Source organism: Sander vitreus, chromosome 18 (assembly GCF_031162955.1).
Source record: "Sander vitreus isolate 19-12246 chromosome 18, sanVit1, whole genome shotgun sequence".
Taxonomy (NCBI): Eukaryota; Metazoa; Chordata; class Actinopteri; order Perciformes; family Percidae; genus Sander; species Sander vitreus.
The window spans coordinates 6,823,873-6,848,316 of NC_135872.1; the positions used below are offsets into that span (position 1 = coordinate 6,823,873).

Here is a 24,444-nt window from a genome sequence, read left to right on the forward strand (position 1 = left end):
TCTTTTCTTCATGTTCAGATAATTTGCCTTTAATTCCTCTGTGACTCACACAGTGATGTTCATAAGTGAGTAATAATAATAAAGACACATGAGAAGCTGTTTTTATGTCGCCTGGAGTCTTTTACCTCTCCAGGTGCTAAATTATTAGACGTGGTATAATTTACAGTAACAGTTGCCCACTAAGGGAAAATGACTGTATATGTATGAGATCAATTAGTGTCTTAGCAGTGACTAAAGATTTGGATTTTCAAAGGTCATTGCCAATAGTTTGGGGATTGATGTTTTCGATAGCTAAATTGCCAAAAATGATTTCACAGAATTGGTATTTCCTTCATAATTTATGTATATTGTTTAAAGGCACGATGTGAAGTTTCTGACCTCTAGTAGTGCGATACACAGTCCTGCCAAAGGTTTCACACTATTCCACTGATCTACAGGTGGAGGTAATGACATAAGAAACACAGCAATACGCCAACAAAGGCAGTGAAGAAGACTTCCAGTCAGTAAACATTGTTTACATGGATGTAAACAATAGACAAATAACTGCTTAACCTACTTTTTTTTGTTTTTATGTTTTATGAGGAAGGAAATACATTTAACACGTTTCTTAGACCTCAAGGATACCCACAATACATCTTGATGAATAACAGGGTGGCTGGGGTTCAGGAGGTAGAGCTGGTCGTCCCGTTTGCTACCTTTTTAAGGGCAGCAAACTCTGCTGAGGAAGATTGCGTAATACAATCGAAAGCTCCAGAACGGCTACTTAATGTCACGATCGAGAATTAACTCAATCTCAAGAAAATCTTTACACGTTTCTATGTCAACTGGGCAAACTCTCTGCTGAGGTAACTCATGCAATATGATTGAAAGCTTTTCTCCTATATGTACAGTATATTGCCATGTCACTCTGGTCTAAGTGTTTAATTGGCATGAAACAAATGCCTTCTACTTGGGTTTCACAACTATATTTCAATTTGACAGAAGTATGTGTCAGTGTGGCACATGTGTGAGACAGAGAAATGTTCTGTTCACATGCATTTCAAACTCAATTTTGTGTGTGGAGATATTTCCTGGCTTTTATTTATAGGCCCACAGTCTGTTATGTGAGGACACCAATAAGAAATAGGTCCTTTGTTAGTGCCTGTTTGATCTTTTGCTCCTATGGTGACGACAAGGAACTATACAAATACTGTCTTTGGACTACCCTGCATTTACAAGAGAGGGAATCAAAACAGTAAAGGACAGATAAACAATGAGTGAAACTCAGTATAAAGCTCCATAATGCTGAGGGGAGCTGTATATTCAGGTGATAATTCTCTGTATGTTCATCACTATGAGCCAACCGTTTCACATTTTCATTTAATATACTGCTATTGTAAAATATATCAATTATAGCCGCTTTAAACTCTTACCTAAGGATCTTTTTTCCAAACCTGAACTTTGATGGTTGCTTATGTATGTTATGTTTTCAGTGGCATAGAGCTTACTGTTATGGTAACCTACATTTGAAAACAAATCTATCATTTGAGACTACTCGGTTACATAATTACTAGATAGGCCTTGTTTCTGCTCTAGCTAATATTGTTTCCCTAGGTTTTGCCAGAAGATGACACATTTTCATACACAAGTCTCATTGAAATCCAGATCTTATCATATGGCTATGGTGACATGTACAGGTTTGGATGGATGATCTGTTGCTGCTGAAAGCTGCTGAGCTGCAGGAATTTTGTGCTGAGTTCGTCAAATATTACGAGTCGCTTTGAGCAGAGCTGAGGTCTGGAAACATTTACAGCCCTATGTGTCATCTGATGATCATTAATGTACATTTTGAGTGGCATGTTTGCTTTACTAGTGAAGAGTCCTATTGCTCAGGCTGGCTTACACACACTAGTTCAAAAAAGACGATGTTGTGCACATCCACGTAGTTGCTGGTGCAGGACAAAAAAGTGAATGTTCAAAGAAGGTAAAGTCCGCACAACAGCCTAATGCTCCAGAAAAATACTTTAATAGTGCAAATAAGGCACACAAAGTTTCAGGTTACTATTTGGCCTTCCTCAGGTGTATTTGATTGCTGTGATCCATGACCTTTTATCTGTTTTCATCACATCACATGGTCAGAGGTCATGTGACATGCGAAAAATAAACATACATTGGAATACTATTCAGATCATTATCTATCTATTCAGAACTATTACTATTCATAGATGTATACTTATGCTATTCAGGTTGGGCAATTAAGATGACAAAATAATGACCTCACTGTTTCACTTTACAATTAATGCATGTAGTTGTTTCAGACTAACAGACTCCAGCGGGTGTGCCTCTCATGAATACAATTCAAATTCCTAGAACAACAATTTAAGATGGCTACACATTTTTCAAAAGGTGACATGAATAATTGTGACATGATTGGCTTACACTCACTCATATTCAACTCACTTTTTTTTTTATTTGTAACAATTTCAATGTATTTTACAAAAAAAGGGGAAAATCTACGGTGGCCGAGACATGTTGAACCAACTTGCATATCCAAAACCCTTCTCAAACAGGCAAGAGCTTTCCTCTTTTACATGTGTAAGCAATAATAGTCCGCTTGCACAAATATCCTGTTTCATTGTCAACATCCGTTGATTCTCACTTCCCTTGTTATGTTGTGGCTTTTGCATTTGTGTTTTCCGTTAATGTGCTCATGTTTTTCGAATTTGCAAAGTGTTTCAGATATGCAGTTAGATCGACATGTCCCGGCCACCGTAAAAAACAGATGTAATAGCGTCATCGTTGTTTGTTGCATTTTCTGGATGGAAATGGCCTCTCTTTATACCTCAAGGAAATTGTCAGCTTTACATCCCATATACATCTCTTACAATGTCCATAATTGTTGAAAACTGGGAGCTTCCTTTTTCTACCAGTTTTTAGTAATTGCTTTTTTTGCAGGCAACCAGGGGAATTTCTAATCCAAGATACAGCATTTTACTGTCATTAGGAAATCTCATGTCTCTAAGGGTCAATAGGTAAACAAATATCGTCGTATATGCGGGCCAATATTGTAACCTGTCTGTGTAACAGTATCTGTAAAGCCAAGGCACTTTATAGAACGCTTTTGCAATTACTTTTAAACACAACCTTGTCCTCTTAGATTAGGGATATAGAGTGAATATTTTAATCTCCTTCTGACCACAGTTTTGCCCATCTGTTCTTTGTTAAAATGACTGTATCCTCAAATAACATAAACCATGATACTGCCTGGCGTCATAGTGATGAATTTCACCACACTCTTATCTCCCGTTACATTTGACATACATGTTGTCCCATCACGGTGTGTTGTGATCTCTGCTGAGACTGACTGTCTCCAAAAAAGACAAGCTCACTTCCCTGTTGCTTTACCCTGCAGTACATGTGTAACACAGACTGGATGTTGGATGGAGGCGCCTGAACTCCACACGCGTGTTGCATTCTTGGACACGGTGCTGTCAGATTTTTTCAGGCTGATCCTGAAGGGGCTGCTGGCCTTGTTATTGTTGAAACACTGTCAGCTGAACGACCACATAGGCCACATAGGTAGCCAGGAGATTAATAATGTGAAGCTCTGCTAAAACAAACTATTAACAAGGACCCCACTTCTTCAGGACCACCAGGGTGAACAGCCTTTACCAAAGCAAAGCAGAGGGTTTGATGTGTCAATAGCTCGGAAGAATTGAAAGTGAAATGTGAACTTTAGGTATTAAATATTGTATTTTGTAAAGTGATGTCAGTAAACTTAGGAGTGAGCCTAAAAGAGGTTCAGAGATCTGTTGTGAGTCCAGCTTTCTCTCACTGCTGCTGAAGAGAAAAGTTTGGGTTTAACTCTTGTATATCTTTTGATTCCTGTGACCAGATTATTTTGCATGTGATTGTCTGGATACCCCAACATCACAATAAAGAAACAGTGTAGACAAAGAGAAATGAGAAAACTATAGCATCTCAATCAGTGGGAAGTGGAACCGGACATCGTCATGGACATCACTGTTTATACCCGACCTTATCTGACCTGACCAAATCTCACCCAAACTCTCAACAACTACTGGATGAATTGCAATGAAAATGAAGTGAACCCCTTGACTCTTCATCTAACTCCCCCGGCAGGTCAATGTTTTCACTTATCCAGTTAAATATCTATTAGATTAGATGAATTGGACAGAATTTGTTTACGAATATTCATGTTCCCCTTAGGATGAATTGTATAAAATGGCTTATAGTTAAATCCACTGTTGGCTAAACCCAATGAAAACCCAATAGCCAGAAAAGCTGACTCCTGACCAAAAATGCTAGTAACAAACACAAATACTCACATGATGAAGCTCTTTTCTTCTCAGTCATTTGTTGCGTTTTGACTGGCGCAACTGACTAAAACTGCAACATCTGTTGGTCATGTTTTTTGTTAACTGCTAACCGCTCATGGGTCTATGTGGTCCAGTCAAAAGTGTTCCGAAGCCTAAAATCTGTGGCAGATTAAGTCCGAAACTGTGAACTAAAGGTTAACTCAGGTCAGATCTGTCCTCAGGTCAACTCTGCTCAAAGGCCTTCAACAGGAAGATGTTCTCTACAGAAACTCCACTTTGTAAATCTGCTGATTATTTTCATGATCATTAATAATTTGGCCTTATGTCAGAAAATAATGAAAAGGGACCATCACAAGTTCTAAAAGCCCAAGGTGATTTGATCATGTTTCATCCAACCAACACCACAAAACATAAAGAATCTGGATGTAGGGAATGTTTGGGGATTTATGTAGCTCCTATTCCATGGGACATAGTAGATGAACAGGCTCCCCTCTTAATGTGACCTTTTCACAGTCCTGCGCTCGCCAGTTAAGTGTGTCCAGTTGTGAAGCCGCTCGAGGCGGCAGGAGGTAGATCTGTATCTCAAAGTCGGTTAGCAGCTTCTCGGCATCAGAAACTTGCAAATTAGGAACATTAGAGGCTCTAAAGGTTGAGAACTGCTGGACATGTGCTCGACAATAATTTCTAAGCATTCCCACAAGCTGTGTTGTGGTCCACCTTGCTAAACATGTGGTTCCCATTGTGGCCAGGCCTCTCTCGCTCTCTCTCTCTCTCTCTCTCTCTCTCTCTCTCTCTCTCTCTCTCTCTCTCTCTCTCTCTCACCCTCTTTCACTCACTATTTGGCCACTATTTGGCTATTATTCACTCACTCTCTCCAAGTACAACAAGTTTTTTGGATTGAATCCTTAGACCAGTTGTAAGACCAAGTTTGGCCCACACTTTTGCAGCCCTGTGTGTGTGTGTGTGTGTGTGTGTGTGTGTGTGTGTGTGTTGTTAACTATAATAAATGATGAATATGACTAGGGCTTCCTAACATTTATAAAATCATTATGTGCAGGAATTAAAGTCTCACGTGTTGCTCTCTAAAACAAGTTTGGGTCCCGTGTGTTAACTTTTAAAGTGATAATGTTCACGATTCCTGCCTGTCTTGATTATGGCAACACCTTTGATGATACACGGTCAAACATGCTGTAATGATAAAGACACTCAGTGTGGACGGATAGTTCTGCCTTTTTTAAATTCCTAACAAACCTCTGTTAAAGCTTCCATTCATCTCCAGGAGAAGTACAGAGTTATTACTTAAAAATAAATGTAATAATGGATTTAAAACATATATATATATATATATATATATATATATATATGTATATATATATATATAGTTTTAAATATATATATATATATATATATATATATATATATATATATATGCAGACATTTTTTACTAACACTGTACACTGTTTCAACTTCAAATTGACTTGAATTACATGCTGCAACTAGAAGGGCACTTGAAAAGCACCTACCTCTGCCAAGGCATGCCCTATCTCACAAATTGAATACAGTGTGAGTTTTCCCATTCGGGACTCGGGAAGTAATTTTTCCGATTAATCAGAGACCACATGAATGCAGCACAAACACCCTTTCCCGCAATGTTGCAGTACTAAACGAAAATAAGAAAAAAAAAGAAAAAAAAGCATGTATCTTCCCCGTGATTCGTACCTGCTCCAAAATTAAATGGGTTCTTCCTTGGCCCATGGTATACCCTTCCACCAAGTTTCATGAAAGTCAAGCCAGTAGTTTTTCCGCAACCCTGCTAACAGACAAACAAACCCACAACCAGGGACGTCACTAGGATTGAAAGACTGGGGGGCTTAGCCCCGAGGCTATGCAAAACTTTCCCTTGGAAAATCTTACTTACAAACTCTAAAGTTAGCTTTCAGATACATAAAAGCTGCATGGGGGGATTTACTTAGGCCAGACTGTGCTCCTGCTGAGGTCTTTTTTAGGCTAAGACTTCTAAGATCTATCTGCCCGTGTAAATGTGTGGTAAAGTAATACCATACCTAATCCCTCTCTTTATTAGATAAGTTGCAGGTCAAAATAAGACTATTTAATTACTAGGGGTGTAACGATACACGTATTCGTATTGAACCGTTCGGTACGAGGCTTTCAGTTAGATGCGCATTACAAACCGAACGATTCGTTGGACTAATCCTATTTCATTTTTTAAAAAAGAACTTAAATTGTGTGAAATATAATGTTCTCAGTGCCGCTGCACTCAACAAGGCAGCCCAAATGATGAAACAGGCAACATGCTGTCTGCCCTTCCCACTAAAGAAAAACACACTACTCCAGTCAGGCACGATACGCTGAACTAGCTCGTTGCAATATGGTTGACAAGGATTTAAAGTATGTCTGAATTTAATAACCTTATGGCGAGATGAATAAAAGTTCTAGTATGTATGTATGTATGCTCATATATAGCCTAGTCTACATTTAGGCAACATCTACATATTTGTTTAATTTATTACAGCAGGTGATGCTATTTCTTGTATTTCACTCGTTTACACTAGCTAGACTATTGGTTTCTATAGCCAACTAAAATATTCCTTTATCTTTACCTCAAGTAAATGTAACTGAAGTGAAGCAAGTAAAAGTCATTAACAACAACTTACAATTTCACTCTGTATCACTCACTGTGTGTGCGGTAGCAAGTCCAGACCAAAGATTTGCGACGAGACAAGATAAATCCTGCAGCTACTTGCAACACAGCGGTCTGCAGCATTGTGAAAGCTGCCAGTTTGAACCAATGAGAAGAGGCAAGACGGTGTATCATCTTCATAGCCATTGACTCTTTGTACTTCGGTCTAACTTTCGACTTTCCGGCTTTTTTTAGCTGGATATATTATTTTTTGTTTCTAATTATGAATTTGGATAACGTTAATGATAGTGAGATACTTGCTACAGTTGCATTTCGAGTGATAAATCGGCGAAAACAACATTTTATTTCTCTAATTTGCTGCTTTGTTTTAATGCTGCCTGGCACTCTCTCTCTTCAGTAACTCTCTACCTCGCTCGTCCACATACCATTACCGTGTAAGCGGCCGCTCGTAAGCCTCTCTCCAAAACACTGCCATTTCGACCAGTTGACAGTTCGTGAAATAAAAATAAAACAGACTGCAGTGCACGGCGACACCAACAGATGAATGGTGAAGGAAGATTGATTCCACGAAGTGAATGATACAGAGTGCACTGTAAAAAAAAAAAATCTAATTATTATTTTTCTTATTATTATTTGGGGGGGGCTTAGGAACATTTTGGGGTAGCTTCAGCCCCCTAAAATAGGCCTAACGACGTCCCTGCCCACAACCAAACTGAACTGAAAACTTTCATGGCAGAGGTAAATGGTAAAGCTGGATTCATGTGTTTGCATCAAGTGTCTTTTCTTCTATTATTGAGAAGTAGAAGCTTACAGAGCTTTTCTCCAACTCACTTGATGTTGTTTATTATTATCTACAATCTCCCCCAGCATCTGAGACCAACAGTTTGCCATTTCATCACCACTTTAGTACATTTGATCGTCCCATATAAATTCAGGATAGTGTAGGGAGTTCAGGACTTGAAAACTATCTACCATCAATGACACATTTTGCATTAGTATTTGCCTTGTTTGCACAGTATCACTAATGCATTATGTCATCAATTGTGACCATAATTGTGTTTCTTCCTGCAGGTCCTCCCGGGCCAAAGGGAGAGAAGGGTGATACCGGACCACTTGGGCCCCACGGGGCTCCTGGGTTGACAGGCTTGAGAGGTGGGTACAACCAGACTACCATTCATCAGTAATTGAATTGCATAAAAATGGCCAAATAGTTCGAGATTTTGGTAAAAATACTCTTACACGCTTTCAAGCAAAGAAAAGATCACTACCAATCCCATGTCTGTGCCCTGAATGGTGAATACCACATAACCACAGCGTCCCTTGTGGTCACCTGCCTACCCTTCTCTCCACTCGTTTCCCATCTCCATACTCTGATCAATTTAAATGACATTGTTTCAAACTTCTGTGCCAACCACTGCAAACAAATCCTCCTCCTGTGGGAAATGCTGTGATAGTACGGCTTTGGAAGTCTCTTACTTTAATCTTTGTAATACATGTAAGAAGCGTAAGATCAGGAATTTCTGTGTTAAAACTATTTCTGATTTAATGAATGCGGTGCCTGAGATGCACAAGCACAGTGTCAAGTGTCTTATGTCTTGAGTTTGTGGATGGTTTTACAAGTCCATAGTCATAAAATGTACTTGCCCTATAAATGTCCAATGTAAACACCCCGTTTTGACAAGGCTTTTTTTTACGCAAGAGGATTTATGTTTGAGTGGCATGAAAGGAGAAAATGTAGCTACTTTTGACGCTAATCAGACTTTGGCTGGTGTTATTATCTCTGCTTTTGTGATTACATTCAGGTGCATTAATAATGCAGTGAGCATGGAGAATAAAAAAACTCATATAAATCCCCTTAAGAAAACGAAGCCCTAGACTTTGGATGTGGATTTATTTTCAGACTGGTTGTGGAAGGGTCCAGTGGGATGGATCATCTATCTTTGTAGGTAATTCCACCAAAAACCACAACATTAACCTTCATCCCGACAGAAGTGGCACCTCAGAACCATGAAATAACCATTTTTTGTATTGATACAGTAGGATAACAACAACAACAACAATGCATCCAGATGTTTTTGGGACCCTTTCCAGCTTGCTACCTCATGAATCATCACCCCTCAGCTCCTCCCCTGTCAACATCCATCACACATTCCCTGGCCGATGAACTGCAGCTCTCACATGACATTTCCAAGAAGCATTATCTCCCTGCTGAAAGTAAAAACCCCTCACTGCTGCTATAGTTCCAGGAAAAAGTGAATAAAAAGAATGTCTAACTGGAGAGAAGGACGAAAAAGGCTTGTTTAATAGTTAGCATGAAAACAAAGCAGACTGAATGGTATAAGGAACCAAGTGGACTGAGGACCTATACTAGTGATTTAAGAGCAGGGAAGAGCACATTTCCTTTTAATATCACCAATTTTAGAGAAAGTCCCACACACTGACCATTACGCAAGCAATAATTTATTTAGAAAAAGACAACGTTTCGTTCTTAGACCTTCATCAGGTAAATATATATCACCAATTTAAAATGCACGTATCTTAGAAGTGATTCATTGTCTGTGATTGTGTACATATTATAGAACAGCTGTTGTTAAAGTACTGAGGGAAGTTGTGATGATGTGTAGATATAGAGGACCATCAATCAATTTAGGATGTGTTGTATCAAGTAAGAGGTCATCAGCGGAGGTTACACTTCCAATGAACAATATTTAATAAAAATTATTGTAGTGAAGGATCATAACAAAGTTACATAACAGAACATGATATATAGAGGCTTGAAGCATTCATTATGTTAACTAATGACATTAGACAAATGTCATTTTCAGATTTCTTCTCCTGCTGATGGTTCTTTTTGATGATAAAAACTACCCATGCTATTAAAAGGTCTACATACTCTGTAAAGCCGCACATGTACTTCAGTTACTCCATTTGCATTGAAGCCTAAGGAATCTATCCACACGTCCAGGCTCTAAACATCCTTTTGAACTTGTTGAACGATGGCATTGGACCGTCCTGCAGAACACAAAGACCTCAACCGCTTCTGCCCTCTTTCCAGAATATGATTGATTGCATGTTCCCTACGGGTTTTTGTGAGGAGGGAGTTATTGACCCTTTGCATCACAGAGATAGAAAACCACAGAAAGCATGACATCATCCATCATCAGTTTATTTTGCGTCTCTGTCTCTCTGTAATGATTTCAGTGTAATTTCATTCAGATTGCTTTGTAGTCACAACAGTGTAATCAGAGCATATCGGGGTACAGCAACATTTGACAAAGACTGCGCTCCATACCTCCACAGTGCAATCAATAACTCATTACCACATTAATTTTGAGACGAGAGTGTGCTTACTGTAAACAAAAGTGTTCATTTTTTGCCACAGGGTAGGACTTTGCAGGAAATCTGAATTGGATTGTTTCATGGAACACAAAGGATAGCGCTATTCTTCCAGCATCAGCAAGCATTCAGAGATTTTAGGTGTTTGGGAGATGGTGGAAGAAGTGAAAGACCCACGTTGAAATCATACCTTCTATACATTGTGTCAAGGCAGAGAGGGATGGCAGGAAGCAGACAGGCTTATTGGAAATGTATGAAAGTCCTTATATTATTACTTTTTTTCAAATTGGTTTACAGTCTGCTTGCAGTGATTTGAAAGTTAAAATTAACCTGAATCAGTTATTAATGATTGTTAAAGCTTTAGTGCGTAACTTTTTAATATTAATGAACGTCCATTACATTCAAGCCATTGCCAGTGTTGGGAAGGATACTTTCAAAACGTATTCCGTTACAGAATACAGAATACATGCCCAAAAATGTAATTTGTAACTTATTCCGTTACGTTATTCAATCTGAGTAACGTATTCTGAATACTTGGATTACTTCCACATTGAATTGCATTTTATAAGTGTAGGAATGCGGCCATCACATACAGCTTACTAAACAGGCCTATTCTGGTGTGTTCCTCTGTTCCAACTTGCTGAATGTGTACCTAAACAAGCAGATAGATTGTTGTATTTGTAGTCCCGAACTACATACTACAAAAATCTAACCGCAGTCTAAGCTACCACGAGCTAATTTTAGCTAACGTTAGCTAACATGTCAAACGGGGCTAGTCTTTCAACATTAATACAGTTACTCATAATTTGTATTCTGAATACGTAACGCCGATACATGTATTCCGTTACTCCCCAACACTGGCCATTGCCAAATGAGTTGCTACAAAGCTAATTAAGACTATCAGCTCCACACATCTCTCTCTGTATTTCTCAGTATGGCTATGTTCAGAAGATGTGTCGTCCGGTGACTTTCCCGTGCAGAAGCTCGAGTGAAGATAATTACTGGTGTTTGGTACCTCTACTGAAGAGTCCATCATGTTTTTTAATTCTCCGTGTCCTCCTTGGCTACTAGCAACTACGTGGAGGAGGGGTGAGGGTGCGTGCACGATCACGGAAGGCTTGCATCATGTGGACGCGCAGACAGTGTTGTTGTCATTACTTAGAATTCCTCATGGGGGCGACAGAAACTACGCACTATAGCTTTAAGACAAAGTCCTCATTTTATTGATTTCTGATTTGACAGCACAGCAACTGCTCTAAGTCATGGATTGGATTTGTTAGATGCTTTCCTCTTTAAATGCTAATTAGAAGTGAGTTTAGAAAATTGTTTTTTTTGTGAAACTAATCAGAACCAACTCCAGCTGTTATTCTAAAACTGCCAGGAAACAAAGATGAGATTGGGATTTTAACTTTAACCTCTTAAAGTCTAACGCCGATCATCTCTGCACTAAACGAAATGTATTAAATCACTTCAAATTATTTACAATTAAAGTAGGTAAAAGCCACAATAGTTACAGCACTTTGAATGGTGTCAGAGCCTGCAGCATATTATAGCCGCATTACCTATTAGATGGTTATTAATCACTGATTGTATGTGTTTGTGTTTCAGGGCTTACAGGAGAAAAAGGGATCCAGGGCAACCAGGGAATTAAAGGGTCCGTCGGGGTCAGCGGTTTTCAGGGAGAAAAAGGAGACATTGGACCTGCTGGTCCCAGAGGTATGTATTTTATTTCTCATATTAATCAAAGCAGTTCAATTCAATTCAATTTTATTTATAGTATCAAATCATAACAAGAGTTATCTCAAGACACTTTACAGATAGAGTAGGTCTAGACCACACTATAAAAGCCTGTTTTATATAGTCATACATCTACCTGTTTAAAAGCACATAACAGTAGATTTTATTCGAGAAAACATATGGGAGCACGAGAACATACAGCACAGATTAAATATTATAATCATAGTTAGAGCTGTAACAATTCCAAAGTTTGCTGTACAATTAATTGTCTCAGAAATAATTGCGATTAAGGATATAATTGTCTCTTTCAGTCAAATTTATCGACATTTATGTATTTATTACTTTTTCAAACAAATTAAAGTTTTGAATGGATTCCAGGATAAATCTTTTGGTTATATAATCACTGTCATGTGACCCAGATAATGTAAAAACACAAGTACACAGCCTATAAAGTTAACCACGCCTCTTTATTATTATAAAAACAAAAATCTAACTGTATCCCCCCCTTGTCATTTTTGTTGCTATGAACGTATAGCCTATAGGGTCAAGTGCCAACAACTAGCATAGCTTTAGCTCAACAGTCTGACCATATACTTATATAATGGTATAATGTGGCATATCTAAACAAAATCAACAATGACCATCAACAGCTATACCCTTTAGCACCTTAGCTAATGTTAGCAATTAATTGCGGTTAAACAAAGAAACGTTGATGTAATGTAAAATAATTGACAATTAGACAATTATGTAATAATTGTTACAGGCCTAATCATAGTATGATGTAATAATCGCAATGCTGTTTACTTTATGGGGTAACAGTAGTAGTCACATTAAAGTGAGTCACTTACTCACCCAACAGTTTGTCATTCACATGTCAGTAGAAAAAGCCTGTTACTCCCGGCAGTCTTGAACAACTCACAGCTGAATCTTGTCAACGCCTTCACAGCTCAAATCATTTCAGACTTTTTAAGACGGCTGTTTGAAATGTTAGAAAATTCCTCAGTACAACCAAATCTTTCACACATCCTCCATCACAAACAGGTGGCACTTGTTTTTCTTTTTAAATGTAGTCATGGAAGCTATGATAGCTTAACAATCCATATCTTCCTTTATTTATTTCACAGAAACTGCTGTCTGTGCTGATCATGAGTCCATGCAAGAAAACATTTTACCACATAATAATCATGACAAAATAAACATATGTAAAATGATCAATACATCTTTCTAGGCACCATAAACACAAATGACTTTGAAGGAGAGTAAAAAGGGACTTGAGCACACTGATTGACTTGCAGTCTTTAATTGTGCAAACAAATGTTTCAGGACTGTCTTCAGTAAAAGACAAGTTAATTAGAATGGACAAAGACATAAGGAAAATACATATATAGTCCAGCATTTAATATAGATATTAAAATTAATAGCTATATTAGCTTTAAAATGGTCCATACAATTGTCATGTGTGATTCGAGAAACAGGCCTTAAATTAGTTCAAATCACATTATGAATTGATAAATCAGTCGGTAGAGGAGTCAAAAGGAGAGTTGAATATTATTTTCCTACATAACATATTTAAAGGTATGCAGTGAAGCATATGTTTTTTAGCGAGGCCAATGCCTCTTTGAGAGTTATAGGCTAATAATTAATATATATGATGCAAAATCCATTATGATCATTTAATAGCTGTGCAAGACAGCTGAAATACTATTTTGCATTGCTCTGTATAAATATGTATTTCTTTGACATGAGCGTTCAAGTAGACATGAGAACAAGATGCCAACTTTGGAATAAAAATATTTTGAACACACAAAAACTTGATGACCTAGCGCTACAAGTTTTGTCTTTCTCTCTGCGTTTCCTTCCATCAACTCAGCCACTCATCTATCCATTCATCCATTTCTCCACACAAGTCTCTATCTACATTGAGCCCCCGGCGTGTTGATGTTTCCACTCTGGCATCACCAGCTGGACAGTGCCAACGATAACAAAACACACTTAGACACACACACAGAGTGCTGCTGGGGAAAACATAGCCATGACAAATATGATAAGGCGCTGTAGTCTTTTTCGTGTCAGCATGTCATTGTGTAGGTATGTGTGTTCGGCCAACAGCTGTTACTGATCAGAGTTGGGTTTGGCTGACCTGTCCAGTGTCCCTGTGTTGGCCAGTAGCTCTCAAAACCTTGGACCAGTCTGATCTGTTGTCTCCTGTGTGAGCGCATGCGCTTGGCTGTTATGGCTCAACACTCTGCACCAGACTCCACTCTAGGTATTGTGTATTTTTATATAGCTCGATGTTTCTATTGCTGCTACATTATAACTGCCCTGCCTTTACTATAGGTGCACAGCTATGCAGCAGTCTTCCAATAAATGTTGAAGACAGCACTGGAAGCAATTGTGACAATGTGAAAACAGTAAAGAAAGCAAGAACACAAGAAAAGATCAACCTTAAAGGCCCGGCCACACAACTTGTGTTTTCTAGCTCTTTACTGTAGTTATATACAGTATATAGTTCATCATAGCAAATCATGTTGTAATTTGGTGTAACACTGATTTGTTTGGAGTAAACAGAAGAAAACATGAACAATTAGCTTGGGCAGCCACCATGGCTGGATGAACAAACATGAAAAGAGTGTACCCCACAAACAAAGTCTGGTACTGGTGATATTGTTTGATTGACAAGTCAGTTGTGTAAAGAGGTCAAAACACCACAGAAACAAGTGTTTTTCAAGAAATGTGGAGACGAGATGAAGAAACAAGGATCCTCAGGATGTTTGGCAGTCTACACTCTGGCAGTTTACAACAATGTCTGTCTGTGCTTCCACCCATCTGGGGTCTGGTTGTGGGTTTAACAAACCAGCGAAGGGTGAAGAGTTTGCAGACTTTCTGGTGTGAACGGAGCCTCAGCAGAAGGCAGTTGCTCAGCTGTGTGATACTGAAAGCTTGTTAAAACACCGCTGGGAAGCTTCATGGTTTCTTTTCACAAATGAATGGTGGATAGACTCAGGGAGTGCATTAGGTGTTGGCTTTTTCTTTGGTTGTAAAGCTCCACAGATCAGCTGAGTTAAACATCTCGAAAATATTGTCATTTCTTGGTGTTTAAAGCTGGATTGATTATTCTCTCGGGGAAAGAAAAACTCCACAACAAGCTGACAGACACACAGCCCAGAAATATATTTTTTCAAACAAAAATAGCAAACAGTTGTCTATTAACCCATCCAATTGAGCAACTTTAGCATTGATTTGGATTCGTGTTTTTGGCCTGCTGATGGACATAAGTCCAAAATTCACTAGCATTTAACTCTCTTTTGGACTCCACTAGTCTATATCCCAGACATTACATTACATCTCATTTAGCTGACGCTTTTTTCCAAAGCGACTTACAATTGCTATATATGTCACACCTCTGGAGCAACTAGGGGTTAAGTGTCTTGCTCAGGGACACATTGGTTGATGTATTGCAGTGGGAATCGAACCCTGATCTCCCACATCAAAGGCATGGGTCATATCCACTGTTAACCTTTTCTCAGATCTTTGCAGGGAAAATTGAGAAATCTAGCTAGACTGAGTTTTCTGTTGCACGACTAAAACAACCTTGTTTTGGTGGAACCCATGTTCCCGAGGCTATTTTGCATAAGCGCTGTTGATCCGTACGGCGCTCAGCGCCACAATAGACGATTGTGATTGGTTTAAAGAAATGCCAATAAACCATAGCATGTTTTTTCTCCCATCCCGGAGTGCTGTGTGAACTAGCCAGACCCTCCTCTGCAGCGCTGTGGAGGAGGGTCTGGCAATGCGAGACTAGGTCTCCACTAACTGATCAAAAAAACATTTGGTCAGTAGATGCTAAATGCTCCACTGTGTTAACCAGTCGCCAACTTTAAGTGTACAGTGGGTTTATCAGAGTTTTTTTTTTACTGTAAATAGCTGCCTGCTGGAAATGAAACTGATTTGAGTGCTGAGACTAAAAAATACAGTTAGTTTACCAGCTGTAAAACCAAAACAATGACCTAAAAAATGAAAGTGTAAAAAGCTGGTTGGTTTTGTCACTGCTGGCTTCCATTTTCAGAATAAACAAAGTAATTTGATTTATTGTTAATACAAACAAGACCAAGAGTCCACCGCCATGTGAGGCATAGGTACAGCTGTGCTTTGAGCTAAATGCTAACATCAGTATGCTACTATAATCACAATGAAAATGCTAAAATACTAATTAACAATGCTAATTAGCAATAAACACAAAATACAACTGAAGCTGATGGGATTGGCTTTATTTGTTGCAGTTATTTATGATATTAATGGACAAATTTAAATGTTGACATGCTGGTGGTGCTAGAGGAAAAGTCTAAGGGGATCCTTTGAGTCATTATGAGCCATCCTCTGGGTACCATGAATGAATGTCTGTACAAAATTGAATGGAAATGCCTCCAATAGTTGTTGAGATAGTTCAGTCTGAACAAACTTGGTGGACTGACAGACCAACTTTCCCATCCATACAGTTGCTAACGTGGCTAAAACTGTTAATTAGTGAAGCTTTAAGTGCCTAAACTTCACACATTTACTCATTGCTGTCATTCAAGGCCACAAGCTTGCAACATTGTGCAATTTTAAATCAAGTGCATCTGCTGTCTCTTGAGGCTCAGCAGTAGCTTACCAGTGTGTTTGGGGTTTTCTTGCAGTGTTATTTAGTTGTTAAGGATGTGGTCAAGATGGAGGTGACACTGACAGCTGAGGCTCGTCACAGGCAGGGCGTGGTGTTAAATACACTACCCAGACATCAACAGACGCACATACAGTAACACATGGTAAGTGGGACAGGGTGCCACCTTGGCTGGCAGCTGCCCCTGTGGTCTTGGATGTGAAATAAAAAGTCAAATTAAAGGTGGGATAAATGCAGACTTAAAGCTGATCCTCTTATAGCTTCATGGCAAAAACAGACTTGTGGTTTCAAACCTCATGACTGAGAAATTAGTAACAAATGGCGCTGAAACTGACTTCGGCCTTGGAGGTTATTCCCCAGGGTTTGGAATAGAATCATATTTTGAAATGAAAACAAATGAGAAAAAGTTGTATCCAAGCTGCTGATTGGAGGGAAGTGTCGTGCGTAAATGTACCGTAATTTTGCAGAAACCACAAATTAGGGGATTTTTTTTTTTTCTCACATTAATTGAATGGTTTTGCTTTGTAATAACTTTTCCAACATGCAAAGATCTGCACTGTAAAGAATATCTTGACACTGGTACCTTTATTTCAGTCCAAAAAAAATAATCTATTTTCAATACTTCTTTCTTTCTGCTTCCTCTCTTCGACCTCATTCACAAAAACGACATTCAACCACAACTTTTAGAGGTAAATTAAGCACCGGAGGCAGGGTGGGTATCCTCTAATTTTTCACATTTTATGCCCATATCACAAGGCAAGATTACATTTTAGAGGCTTTTTGCTAAAAATATACAAAGAAATACAAAGGAGAGGAAATGGGTGTGACAGAGAGGAAAGGTTATAAAACTAAACCTGTCGATGGCCGAGCTGCTCTTGTGGGTTATTTCACATTTCTGCCCCGTTGTGTGCTATGTTGTGGTTGTCACTGTAGACTCTACACATAAGGATATGTTTGGGTTGTGAGTGTCGGGTTGATGAATAGATCTACCATTGTTGGTCTTTTATTAAAAACGGGATATTATTAGTGTAATTACTAAAACTTGCAGTGAAATCTGTTAGTGTTAAAGAGTTTTTTTCTACTTAAATAAGAACAACATCTGAGTGAAATCACTGAAAAACACACATTTTGGTCATGTTTGACTTTGATATTCCAATGTTGATACTATTACTATTAAGAAATTGTAAGTGTGTTCTTGAGAATGATTATTTGAGGGCGGCTGGGTAGCTCACATGGTAGAGCATGCACCCGTATACAGAGGCTGAGTCCTCAATGCAGCGGCCGCGGGTTCGGTTCCGACCTGCGGCCCTTTACTGCATGTCATTACCCCTCTCTCTCCCCTTTCAAGTCTAAGCTATCCTGTCAAAAATAAAGGCCTAAAAATGCCACAAAAAAAAGATGATTATTTGATTTAATTCTGTCATAGATAGATAACATAAACATTACACACTTGTCCAAATATTCATAAACCAAAAAGGAAGATAACCAAAAGACAAAGATTCAATCCATTATGGACCCTGGACATGCTATGTGTAAATACATAAACAATTTAAGATTAGGCCTAAATAAAGTAAAACAAAGAACAAATTATGAATAGCATAAACCCGAAACAAGGTGTCACATGAAATTGAGGCATAATATAAGAAAACATGCTCCCACAAGTCCAATGAGATTGTGAGGAGTCTGGAAATGAAGTGAAGTTTAATGTCTGTCTAAGATTGAGTAAGAGTTATGTTTTACCAGTCAATCAATCACATTTTTTTAAGTGTAAAGTCACCATTAAATATGGTCTCAGTGCACTTTACAATTAAAGGAACACAGAAATAACAGACAGCAACAGAACAATTGAACAGCATTAAAGCACAAATAATAAACAATACAAAACCAGCAACATAAGGGAATAAGTGAAAAAGGTTCAGATTTTTATTTTCTGCTCATGTAAAGTCTGTTTGATTTTCACTTTGTTTTTCTGGTTTGTCCTCAGGTGACAGAGGAGAAAGAGGGTTGAAGGGGGAGAAGGGGGATCGAGGAGACCAAAGAGACCAAGGAGAGAAAACAGGTAAGAGCTGATTTATTGATCAACAGCATAAGAGTGTGAAGAAAGAAGTGACAGCATTCAGCCCACAACATTGAAATGGCGTTCAAAAACAGCTTCCGAGTGTTTTCTCACCCTGAACCGCTATTGGCAGGATGACATATTTTGTCTATGCCTCCCAAAATGATGGTTACAAAAAGTATTCATTTGCCAGTGCCATGGTTAATTACTTGGTTAAAGGAACAGTTTTAAGGTACGGTCGCCTGTATCCACATCACACATTTCGCTACCCGCACCTCCTTGCTAAGAGGATTTGCGACGGTATAACGTCACGCAGCCTTTAGTTTCTGAGGGACAATAGTCAGATTTTTGCACCATAAGTGGTCCTTGTCAAGTAAACATGTATGTTTGTTTCAAAAATTTGAAGACTGGACCCATGCTGTTGTTTTTAGGGTGAAGATAGTACTTGCTTCGCCTCAGCTGCTCATGAAGAGTCCGTTCTGGTTAACAATATTATTCCACCAGTTTGAACTAATAAAGTAAAGTTAGATGAATGCTAAATCTGATGTACGAACATCACTATTGAGTAACTTTTTAACCATTTACCTGGGTTTGGGATCTTCCAGGGTCCTTGAGGGGGTCCCCAGCATAAATGAGGAATAGTTCATGATATCACTATGACATAATTCACCAAGTACTACAATCATGTTACAGCACAGGATTGCACAATGAAATGTAAGTTGTAGCTCCTTCACACTACATACACATAGAACATATATATACAAATATTTAAACCAGAAAAGAATAAAATAAAAAGTTCATTTTGCGCTCACTTCTGTTAGATTCCAATATACTGTGGAAATTTTTTTTATTTTGACAGACATGCTTCAGAGCCGTGCAGCAGTCTAGCGCCGTAGCCATGGTAACCATCATTTGATTAACGTTCACTTTAAGTTTGTGTTGATGTCCGGAGGCAAGGTGGCGAGGCGCAAATCTGAGTATTTAATGCATGGATTTTCTTACATTGAGGATAAAAATGGACAGAAATGACTTTGACAGAAACTTTCGTTTTGTGGGCCTTTTCTTATATATTTAGTTCAGTTTTCATATTTTATTCACTTTCATACATGCATTTGTCATGGTCCTCCACAGTTTCTTACTAATGTTCTCTGAATGCAGAGATATGCATATAAGGTAAATATCTAATTTTGTTTTTGTTTTGTATTCTTATTTATTTTGTGCCGTTTTAATCCATGCAGTTGTCATGGGTCATCCTCAGTTTCTTATCAATGTGCTCTGAAATGCTAGCCTGACATCGTCATACTCAGATTCCCGACCTCTAATGTTGTGGGCGGGGCTAAGTTCGGCTGGCATCCAGGCTACTGAAATGCACTTTGCACATGTATATATGTGTATTTATGTTGAAAAAAGATGACGTACGTGTGTTGTCGAAGGCTATTTTTTTTAAATAAATTTGCTTGGTTTAAATTCTATAAAAGTGGGTCGCGACTTAATGACCATGGGGAAACTGTGGGTCATGGGGTAAGACCAGTTGAGAACCCCTGCTGTAAGGAATCCTAAGTCCCTCGTTTGATTGAGTGACTCTGTTAGGATAATTATTTATCAAAGAATGGACAAAATCACTGGAGTTCTCTTAAAAGTTTGTTTACTTGCAGCAAGTAGAGTCAGTTTACAGCACTTCAGCATAAGTACAGAAAATGACTGAAGATTGTTCACAACAGTGTCTTTTTAAAGGAGTAGGGAAGTTAGTTATTCGGTTCATGCAATCAGTAGTTTTCTTCTTATCTCTGGCCAGGGCCGGCATCTCCTCCACATTATGTGTTCTGCCCTCAGGGCTACATCCTGTGATCTTTGCAAGGTCACTCAGCTTTCATGATTAACACATGAAAGACAGAAATATTAAAACAGCAGTTTGGATGCAAATGGTTTAACAAAGAAACTGAAGCAAAACCGTTCTAAGCATAATTTTTCTAACAGACTCCATTAATGTGCTGCTTTGAGAGATGACCACACATGCATGCAGGCAAACCAGTACAGAGTCAGTTAATCCAGTGTGGTACAGCAGTAAAGGGAACACAGTCTGCTGAAAGATTCAACGCTGAAATGAAGTGTTTTATAGACTTTATTGCGGAAAACCATGTTGGAACAACTTATGTTACCGTAATATTCCCACTAATTAGTCTGGTAATAAACTCCTGTTTCAATTCCAGTGACACTGTTTTATCTTGTTTCCACTATTATCTTCTCACATTAAACCCTTTTTATATGAACAACCGTAGAAATGTTTTTTTATTTTCATGCTGCTTTGATAAACCGTAATTCAGCGATGCTCACAGTCATAGAAATCGAATACACAATTAGAAAATTAATTCAGAGTAATAAAGCTACAAAGGCTTTGAGGCTTTTGCTCCATTTTTTTGGACTGTTCATAGCTTCCTGTGGGCACTGGATGAACATTTAATTTATCGCACTTACTTCCAAGATTCATTACATTTGTGACATTAAAGCCTCACACGGCATCACTCACATTAATGTTGCTTTTAAACCTAAAGTCACTTTAATGATCTCTGTGGAGAAGAAAATGAATGAACTTAAACACCTTTGATTTCACAAAAAGTGTCTGAAAAAGCTAATTACACAAGCATCATCAAATACAACTACGCAGGTAAATTATGTAAGTAATCTACTGTTAATGGCTGCACATTCACAGTAAAGAAACACTGCTGTGACAGTTGGCAATATAAGGCCAAATATTTACAAGCTGATGACTTTTTGGGCCTCCTATATCTCTGTCACACCAGATCTGCTTTTCTTTTCAGATTAATCTCACGGTTTCCGACACACGATGAAGAACCACATGGCTTAGTGTACATCAAAAGGACTTAAAAACCCATTATACATATGCATATGTCCTGTGAGGGTAAGCTGAAACCTTGTACAAAACCACCAATCTGGGTTCAGGTAAAAAAAACAAAAACATTAATGACCTCCAAAACCACACACATTTCATTTTTCCTTTTTCTTTCTTTGTTACATCATGATGGTTGTTCTCCATGAGATGATAGATGTGGTGGTGCTCACATCAAATAGACTTGAACACTCGACCATCTGAATGCTGTTTCTGCCCGTTAAAGGACAAAGACTGAGACTGAGAACACATGTTTTTGGCTGTCAGAAATATCGCATCACAGCGTCGGGCACTTTTCTTGTCACACACCTCATGTGGCTGACTTATCGTTTGATGCATGACTCAGATCTTTTTACGCTTCAAAGCATACAGCGCATACCTGTATGATCACTTACCCGAACGAGCACCAGAACGAGTGACCCAAGACCGCTGAAGTTTAGTCTGTGTAAAAAGTGTGCATTTGTCCACACATGTTGGGTATTGACACAAAATCAACCTGCCATACAGGACGTTATGTCACTGAAAGAATCAGATCTTTAGCTCTTTTGAAAGCTTTAACAGCACAAAAAAAGGAGTATTTCTGAGTAAAAAAAAAAAAGACGCAGATGGATCCCAGATTGTAGTCATTTGTGAGATTTAGAGAGAAAGTGAACACTTTTCTTCTATTTTATCGGGATTGATGTTCTTTTAATTGACAGTGAAGTATCTTAACTCACCACAAACACACTTAAAGGAAAGTAAATAGATCGGACAAAAAGAAATGGAAAGAGAAAGAAACTGCTTTTGGGAGATGGTCTCTTTACTGTAATTAACTTGCATGTGAATTTGCAAAAGCGCATACTTCATCCATGTGTACCTTGTTGATCACTGTCTCAAGTGCTTTGTGCAAAATCCATATTTCAGATTTCTCTGACGTGCATGTTCCTTGTGTTAATGATCATTTTTGTCTCTGTATTTATGTATTTGCAGTAGCATACCATGTAAAGTATATAAACTGCTAAGCTACATATTGGCTGCAAACCAGTATTGCTAAATCCTGCTCCCTTACTTACTGTTGCTGCATTTCGTTCCTACAGAGCACATATACAGTTTTCAAGGGGGGTCCGGCAAGATGGCATCGTCAAAAGGCGTGTTTTACGGATTTAAATATCATAAAATGTACTGTATCACTTAGGTTTGATTTTTAGGCTAAAAACATGAAATATGTCCAACATTAGTTGAGGATGAAGTCCAACAATTATTCCTGGGAGACATATCCCCATGTGTATGTGTCTTGTAACAAAACACCAAATTATTCATTTTGGGGTCGTTTTGTGTAATTTTCACTTGACAGGTGACATATTACAAGAGAGATTGGAAGCGATGCACACACACACAACCACATACACACATCACTATCCTTTAGAGCTGACAGTTTGATCTCGAGGGTCCGACTTTAAGTGTTGTGGGTTTAACGTTTGACAGGTTGTTTTTACAGTAGACATGTGCAGCTACAGGGATCCAAATATAAATGATTTCAGCTTCGTACTTGTGAAAAACATCATGTTTTTATGTTTATGTGAAGCCAAGCTAAAAAGCAGTGTTAAGGAAAAACTCAGGAGCAGCACAACTCATTTGATATACGTGAAGAAGGTACGGTGGAGACCTTGATGAATTACACAGGAGCATTTAACACTCAATTGAGGAAAGAATTTAGGCAGGCAGTACAGTTTAACCACAGTGTGTTATTGTGTCGTGCCGTTCCAACTCTCTGAAGTTCCTGTCTTCCTGAAGGTGTATTTAAACTAATGCTGCAGGCATTAAGTTCAGCTGAACTTTCTATCTAAACAAAGATATTACAGGCAGGCGCATGAATACAGATGCTGAAGACTAGTTCAGCCTGTCTCTCTCTCTCTCTCTCTCTCTCTCTCTCTCTCTCTCTCTCTCTCTCTCTCTCTCTCTCTGGGAAGTATGCAAAAGTGTGGCAGGCCCACCGACCTCCAAAAGGAGACAATCCTGAAACAAAATATTCCCTTATCATGCAGCTACCTAGATTCCCTAAATCTACGAAGGCACAAAGTTGAAGTACTCCTCTGCCTGGAAAGGTTATGAGGTGATGTTGGACACTGACTTCAATGAGACCTGGGGTACCACTGTCTCAACTTACATAGCATGAATTTCATAAACTGGAAATTCCACCACAAGCGGTACTTTGTGTTATCCTCCAACATCAATGCTGAGGAACAGAACTCAAGCAATCAGATCAAGCAATATATATTTACTTTCTACTCTTGAGTTCTCATGTGTGTTGAAATACCCCCTGCAAACTCAGTTTTTATTATTGATGTTTAATTTTTATTTGCTGAATTCAATTATGTGCTGGAACAGAACAACCCAGCTCCCACACAGTGTAGTTTAATTTAATTTTATTTATTTGTTTCACATTAAGCAAACACACATGCAGAAATCCCCATGCTGAGAACACTTTAAAACGGCGAGAATGAGTCAGTCTTTTACTTTTATTTTACAATTCTATCTCGGAATCACATCCAGTTTGACCCTTTCATGATGTTAATTTTAGTGAGCTCATTTTGTCACCATTGGACGGAGTCAGGCTAGTTTTTTCCCCCTTCCTCCAGTCTTTATGCTAAGCTAAGCTAACCAGTTGCTGGCTGAAGCCTTATATTTACCAAACAGATATGAGGGTGGTATCAATCCTTTCTTCTAATTACAGCAAGAAAGAGAAAAAGCTTATTTCCCAAACACTCATTCACTTGTGTGTTACGCCAG

The 24,444-nt window shown here is 38.5% G+C and overlaps 1 protein-coding gene across 1 annotated transcript in view; it reads left to right on the forward strand.

Annotated features, from left to right (window-relative positions):
* The window catches only part of scara5 (scavenger receptor class A, member 5 (putative)), an 83,276-nt gene that overhangs the window by 39,874 nt on the left and 18,958 nt on the right, over positions 1-24,444 (forward strand). Inside the window, exons 8-10 of the mRNA XM_078275283.1 lie at positions 8,053-8,133; positions 11,926-12,033; positions 18,696-18,770. Of these exons, the coding sequence (XP_078131409.1) occupies positions 8,053-8,133; positions 11,926-12,033; positions 18,696-18,770 (264 nt within the window). The remainder of the gene's footprint in view (positions 1-8,052; positions 8,134-11,925; positions 12,034-18,695; positions 18,771-24,444) is intronic.